Source organism: Phaethon lepturus, unplaced genomic scaffold (genome assembly GCF_000687285.1).
Source record: "Phaethon lepturus isolate BGI_N335 unplaced genomic scaffold, ASM68728v1 scaffold34126, whole genome shotgun sequence".
Classification (NCBI taxonomy): domain Eukaryota; kingdom Metazoa; phylum Chordata; class Aves; order Phaethontiformes; family Phaethontidae; genus Phaethon; species Phaethon lepturus.
This window is the reverse complement of record NW_010546141.1, coordinates 21,399-28,920: the sequence shown is the minus strand read 5'-3', so window position 1 is coordinate 28,920 and position 7,522 is coordinate 21,399. Positions and strand designations below refer to the sequence as shown.

The following is a 7,522-nucleotide window of genomic DNA, read 5'->3' as shown; positions in this document are numbered from 1 at the left end:
AACAAAAACAAAAACAAAAACAAAAACCACCACAACAAAACGCAGCTATCTTTATTTCCATAACTTCACTAGTTTCTCTTAAGAATTACATTTGAAAGGTAAGATTGATATTGTTTAATATTGCATAGCTTGGACAGTCCAAGCATCTTCAGGTCACTAGATCTGTCTGCTTGTACATTTAGTAATAGAGCATTATGTTCCATCTGCTCTTGGGATTCATTTGTGGTAGATTTTCTTGACAATGATGGAAGTTAAAACTTTTTTCCTAAAGAAATCCAGGACTTCTTATGCACTTCTGTGGAGTGAATTTCTGCATCTATTGTGAAAAAAGCATTAATTACAAAAAGAGAAAAAGCTTATTAAGCTCTGAAAAGGAGTTAGTAGATAGTGGAACTGTTATGGTCATATAACAAGAGGGATTGTATTAATGAACATTTTGGTAGGGAAGTTTGAGTAGAGTTTAGTGCAAGGGATTTGTTTGTTTACATTGGTATGAACAGTGTGGAATCAGGTCTTTGTAACTGATTGTTGTGGACACAGGACACTGGTCAAGTCACACTCTTGGATCACTGACAGGTCCTTATATGGAGGTCAAACTTTTCTTCTATGGAGACAAATATGGAGGCAAATTTTCTTGTGAATCAAATACTGAAGGGCAGAGTGGGACGTACACCTGTTTTAACAGTAGTCCTTTGGCTGCTAAGTGTTCTCTCTCTGGTTTTACCTTTATTTTAAGGCTAATCTTAATAAAGCAATGTGTGTCATAAATGAGTTCATCATTCAGCTTCAAGCATCAAAATTCACAGCTGTCATTCAAGGCTACTGTTGTTTTTCACTGCTGCTATTTGAGACTGTGCTATTTTGAAAATGTTGTTGATGATCCTAAGAATGGTCAGTATCCTATGTAAATACACAGAATCAAAGAAGACTGTCTGCCCTGAAGGTCTTACATAGATGGCAGCAGATGGGTGCGTTGCTGGGTCTGAGATGAGGAAACAACAGGCAATTGGTCATTGTGCTAGGGAGACTTATGACATCAGGTTTTCTAGATCGTCAGCATGGAAATATGAAGGAGCTTATTTGAAAGGAGTGAGAGCTAGTGTTACTGGTCAATCAAAGCTGAGTCACTATTTAATAAGTGAATGAAGTTAAACAAGAAAATAAACAACAAAAAGTATTCAGACTACAAAACCATTTTTATGACAGAGATCCAGCAATGTTAAAAATAGGTGACATACACCAAACTTTCTTTACTAACAGTGATAATGTGTTTCAGGAAGTTAATGCTTTAACCTGTAAGGATGAGAAATTTATAATGCGTTGTGCAAGAAATGTAACCCTGGCGGCTAGAAAGAAAACAGTCTGCATGCCAGTGGTAGAGATTTTCATTGCCCAGTTGTGTAAATGAACTTGAATCACCATTTGTGCTTTGAGGTTTTTTAATTGCAGTACTTCTTTATTGTTGCTATTGTCAGGCTGTCTTACGGCAGTTCCTCTCCTGGGGGAAGAGTTCTCTAACTATAGATGCTGAGTCTTGTATACGCACAGGACTTTATCCTGTTTCCCAGTCAGCTTGAGTGTATAATTTAAGACATTCAGGAGGATGAAATAAACACTTCTTTACTAATTTTTCTCCAACAAGTGTATGCTCAAAGATAAGCAATGAAAATACATTTTTTCCCCTTAAGACCTGAAAGAATGATAGTTCATAGCAGTCTTTGCTAAGAAAATGCTACATGCTTCTAAGAAACTTTAGAGAGATTTAATTGTTTCCAGTGTTCGATTATGCATATAGAAAGAAATAAATTCATTAAGCTGGGGGTGGGCAGATTTTTCTTTCCCAACTTCTCTATGAATTATATGCATGACCTGCCCTTGTTTTTAGATTCTGTAGACTCTTCTGGTATATTCACCTTATTAAAGACCAGTCATGCATCTTATACTCTGCACTAGGGATTTATTAATTAATTTTATCAAATGTTGCAAATGCAGTAAGATCTGAGTAAGATAGTGTTACTTAGTTATTTTATTGCCAGATATTTATTTTTTAGTTTGTTTTCTGTAATTCTTAGGACTTTAAGTAATTAGGAAGTTGTGTTGTTTCTTCTGGTTTATAATATTTTTGTTTCACTCTGTCAGAGTTTTAAGTTTAACTGTCCTATTTCTTTAAATTGAGAGTTTAAATAAATTGTTATGTAGTAATTTTGCATTTATTAATTTATCATCTTCCTAACATCCCTTCCTTACTTCCATTTAATTCAGTAAAAAAGCTATCCAGGAAAGAAATCTAATTCTGTAAAAGCAAACATTTATTTGTTTTGTTACTAGTGAGGGAAGCTTGGTGATGTGCTTTTGCAGTTTCTTGTTCGAAATACTGCTTGTAGAGAAACAATTATTTCCTTTTACCTCCATACAGAATCAGTATCGTTTTGAAGGAACTGGCTTTCCAACTATTCCTCAGCTCATAGAACATCATTATACAACAAAGCAAGTTATTACAAAGAAATCAGGTGTTGTTCTGCTGAATCCTGTTGTTAAGGTAATGCATACATTCCAAGAACTCTATTTAACTGAAAAATAATTTGAGGGGGTTGTATTGTTATTTAAAATATGTTCCTATGCAACTTTTCAGAAGATTTTTCATTCTTGCTCGTTTTGTGGCTCTCTTTTTCTGAGCTTTTTCAACCTTCTCTGCTCTGTGTAACACATTCCTTTAAAACAACACTCCATCCTGATTTCTATCTTGAAAGAATGGCATTCAGCATCTCACAAAATATCCTACTTTCCTTTTGGGTTTCCAATTTGGATTTCACTAGTAAGTAATTGAAAGTAGTAGTTCATTGCCCATAAAGTTGTGATGAAGAATTTTTTTTGATAAAGTGGTGTTCATTAAGTGGTGAAGTTCTTACGAAATTTGGAAGAGTTATGACAACTCCATTTTGTCTCTATTTTATATCTCAGATATAAGTTATGCAGACACAGAAAAAAATGCTGTCATTCCAGCGTCAATGCAAATTTGAAATAAAAGATCCCTTTTTAAGCAGTAAGCTCTTGCAGAAAGTCTTTCAGGAGAGAAACGAAAAGGGATGGAAATATTAAGCTATATCACTATTTAGAAAGCTTAAGGGTCTCCTTGGCTTCTTCCAGTAGTTTTGCAGCTAGTAACTATTTAGTTGATATTTCCTTCATAAGTCAACTCTTTTCCACTTAAGTCTTTGCATTTTAACTATGAGTAAGCCATTTGTTCTTGATTTTTTAAAAAAAGACTAGTTTCAAGCATGTGTAAAGCACATCTGTGTTTTGCAAAATTTTAGGAACCATCACAATTTATATTTCAGAGTTAGTTTCCTACTCCAAGACCCTAGTTCTTTTTTGTTAATAATGCTAAGAAATTAAAGCATATTCCCTTTCTCAAAATTAACATGATTTTTTTACACTTACCTGTGCTTACCTAATATATAATTTTAAAATTTAAAGAATGGTGCTTTGTTAATACACATTTTAGGTTAATGTCTCTCTGATTACCAAGTTGACTCTTTACTGAATGAAAATATTGCTTAAATTCATTGTAGAACTTATGAGAAAGCATAGGACATTATTTTTGATATGTGAATAACTGTAATTTGATATAAACTGTTTAAGCTAAAAATAAAGGGCTGTCAAACTCAAAATCTTTTTTATCTGTTTGCAAATTTTTGTCTTTTATAATACCATATTTGTATTAAAAGTTTAATGCTCTTTCTGTTTCCTGGCATTGTTTAGTGCCTTTGTATCATGTACATACTATGAGAGCAGCCTTGTTTTAGCAAATTTAAAACTATACTGCAGTATGTTACTACATACTAAATGATAGCAAAATTTATTCTTAGCCTCTGTTAAGGTTAAAGTGGAAAACATCATCTGGAAAACATCATTTCTTCATTCTCTGTTGTTTACTTTGAAAACAGGGAGTTTCCATATTCCTGCTTTTTTTTTTTTTCATTTTGCTATCATTTTTATTTATAAAGTTAAGTTTTAATTTATGCATAGTTCTGTGTAACTGTGTATAGTCAAACAATTTTTCTAGTACCTATACTATGGAAGAAATACGGTTCCAAATTACTTGCCTGGTAGTTTCTCCATTACCGTACTTGATCTCATGTCCTTTGAGGTGTAAATGCACACAGGATAGTCTAAAATTCCTTGATGATAACCATGCAGACACGTATGACTATGTGGTGGGTCTTTCCAGGACTTGAATTCATATCACAACCACTACATTTAGATGTGTCATGACATCCTTATGAAGCAAGGGAGGACCATTTTTAAGACAGACTTTATAGCTTTTCTACTGTGACTGGGTGCACAGTCAGGTTTCTGTTTTTCTTATTTTCAGGGGGAAAATGAAGTGGGCCCACTTATCTCTGGACCTGTTGACTTGAGTTAGTCTAACTAAAATTAGTGGAAATATTAGTATTTCCTCTAGGATCATGCTAGTGTTATGACCAGTTGGTAGTTTATTTGAGTTGCAAAGTACTTTGACTACTCAGGTTTCCTAAAGTGCTGCAAGTGATTGGCATCTATCCATAAAATCCAATCACACGGGCTCCATTTATTTTGTCATATGACTGACTTTGTACTGATGTGCATCAGTCTTAATATTCAAGAATATTTCCTTTAGAGATGATGAACTTCTTAACTTTCATTCTGATAGGTTACGTGAAGTAATAAAAAGGAGGTCCATGGTAATACTGACTGTTAATGCTACATAGGGTATGGGGTGACTGGAACCTTTATTGTATAGTTTTTTTTAAATATACATATTACATGCTTTGTATGTAGGCTTTCAAGAATTTATGAAATTTGATCTGAGTGTCTGATAGCTACTGACACTTTGCATAAACTAAAACCAATGTATAGTGTACTTAGTGCTTCATGACCAGCAATTTGAACCAAGTAGGACAGTATTGAAAAGAGTGTTAGCTAGGTTATTTAAATTGGTTTAGAGCAGCTGTTTTAAAAAAAAAAATAAATTGTTTTGGTTTGTAATACTTTCAATGTGAGCTACAATTTTATCATGATTTTAGTTCTCCCATCTGATAAAAACTAGTTGTTCGAAAAAACTATTTCAGAACTGAAGAAAGTTGTTCGCTTTCCTTTGCATGGAGCTCTGGCTTTCATATGGGGAAGTGGAGACATTTTAACTTATTTTCAGAAATAGCATATGTACTCTGACACCTAGTGTTGGGGTTATTTTAAGTATTGTGTGCATAATATCTTGGCTCATTACCTTAAATGTCATTTGACATCTGCAAAGACTGTTTTTTTCTTTGTTCATATTACAGCTGCAAAGCAGTCTTTGACGTTTTGTGCAATCTTTAATCTTTTTATGCAAATTGCTGTCCCTGTAATAACCTATTTAGAAAGTGAAAGTTAAATAAGAGAACTTCACAGAAAAAAATTATGCTATGTAGTTTGGTTTTGCTGTCCTTTCTTCCACCAATCATTCATCCTCCTTTGCCATTTTAGTAAAATTAACGTTCACCTTCTGTGACGTTGCCCTTGAAAGGAATGCTCTTAATTGTGCCACAAAAGGCCTGTCCCACATCCCATTTCATGTAGACCAAATCTGCCTGCTTGGAATTTTAATGATACTGTAATAATAGAATTTAAGTTAGAAAAACTGAGGGCATTAAAAAGATACCTGCAAGTGATTCCTTTAATGGAAAAGTCTCATATTTACTTATAATCTTTTAGAAAAAATGCACGTTATGTTCTTCAATTTATTATTGATGGAATGACTGGTACGTGAAGCCCCCAAGTAACCTCAGTGCGTACCCAAGAACTTTATTAGTAGAAATGCTATTTTAACCATAGTAAATATATTTTAACTTTCTAACATCTTTGACCTCATGCTGTGGAGGTTTCTAAATTTCTGAAATATATTTTTTACATTTAAGAAATCTGTATTAATTTGTGGATGTAATTCAGTTTGCTAGAAAAGAGAATCATCAAGGAAATAAGGAATACCATTTTTATTTGGATGTATGTGCATTAATGTGTTTGCTTGGGTCAGAAATACACTTTTGAAGCAAAAATCTGCCCAGTGCCACTTAGGATGCTGTGTTTCCATCATTGATCAGTCTCTGAGGATTCAAACTTTACTCCTTTCAGCTGAAACAAAATAGGAAGATGCAAAACTGCTGGTGGGAGGGAGTTCAGTCTTCAAAACCAGGAGAAATCAAATCTGAAATAATGCTTTTCCTGATAAATGTATGTTTCAGGTCCGCAGCACCAACTGTTGCATGCTAGAGATCTGCTACTATTTTACTAGTGCTGTTGTAGTCCTAGTCTTTGTATACTCTGTCGTAAATTCAGATTCTGAGCTCATGAAAAAAATTAACTGCTGCTTTGTCAGATGAGTTAGGCTATATATTTGTTGCCAGTAACTTTCATGTAAAAATTCTGGATCTATTTTTATGTGACAAAGAAGATTGTGATATGGCCTCAAACATTTTCTGTACATGGGAAAATGATGAACCATAAAAAATGTTGAGTGAGATGAATGAAAGTGTTAAACAAAAAAAGGAGATATATTTTGTAGTAGTGGTTCTAATGTTGATGAATAAGTTTGTAAATGACATGAGAATTCTGTGTGTATCTTATGCTGTCTTCCAAGATATGAGTGTGTTAATGAGTTAGACGTAGAAGGAAATGGTGAAGAAATATAAATGTAAGGGAGAAGATAAAAGGAGAGAGATTCTTTTCATGAAATTCCATTCATAAAAATCTGACATGACCCTAATTTTTCCGTCACTGAACCAATTTGAGCTGTGGTTTGTATTTAGAAGTCTTTGAGCTCAGCTTTCAAAGATGGAAAGCGTAAACATTCTATCTGCTCCATGTTTCAGCTTCTTAGTAGTATCACAGAGCTAGTATGTCTCCTTTAGCAATTAGTTAACATGCTCTTATCCATGCAAAGCTAACCAAAAGTTGTTTTCCGGGTTTTTGGCTTCTCTTAGTGTTGGTTGATTTTGCAGGTGTTTCATTCGGTTTTGCTTTATTTTGCAAAATCAAGCTGAAGTTTACTGTTGTAGACAACATGTGTGCTTGTGGTGGAGGCAGTGCATCTTTCTCAGGCCAGCAAGGCTGGCATCGAGGAATTGAAGGAGGTTGCTGAATAACCCTTGCTTTCAGGCAAGCCACCTTAGGCCTCCTGAGGGAAGTTGGAGAGAAGCAAGGAGACTTTCAAGTTTATCACAAAGTAGTCCCGTCACTCAATTAGAGATTCTCATCTTGTGACAGGAAAGAATTAAGGTGCTGAAAAGGGAAACAACTGCAGTAATTGGTGCTGCCTTTTGTGAAGATCATCTTGCATTTGTTTGACCTGAGGACAGGTCTTTAGGAGCAGAAATCTGCGCTGAGAGGAAGACACAGGCTATAGCAGCGAGCGATTCAGTTATTGCAGTTTTACCTAGGCTAAGTTTGTAGCTCCAAAGAGGATCCCACTGTGAATTACCTGCATGGTACCCATGATTCTGGC

General features: G+C 34.5%; 1 protein-coding gene across 1 annotated transcript in view; it reads left to right on the top strand.

Moving 5' to 3' along the window:
• Positions 1–2,416: 2,416 nt before the first annotated feature.
• The window catches only part of LOC104622427 (tyrosine-protein kinase Fer-like), a gene marked incomplete at both ends in the record, with an annotated part of 22,058 nt that continues 16,952 nt past the window's right edge, over positions 2,417–7,522 (top strand). The window contains one exon of the mRNA XM_010289203.1: positions 2,417–2,539. Within this exon, the coding sequence (XP_010287505.1) occupies positions 2,417–2,539 (123 nt within the window). The remainder of the gene's footprint in view (positions 2,540–7,522) is intronic.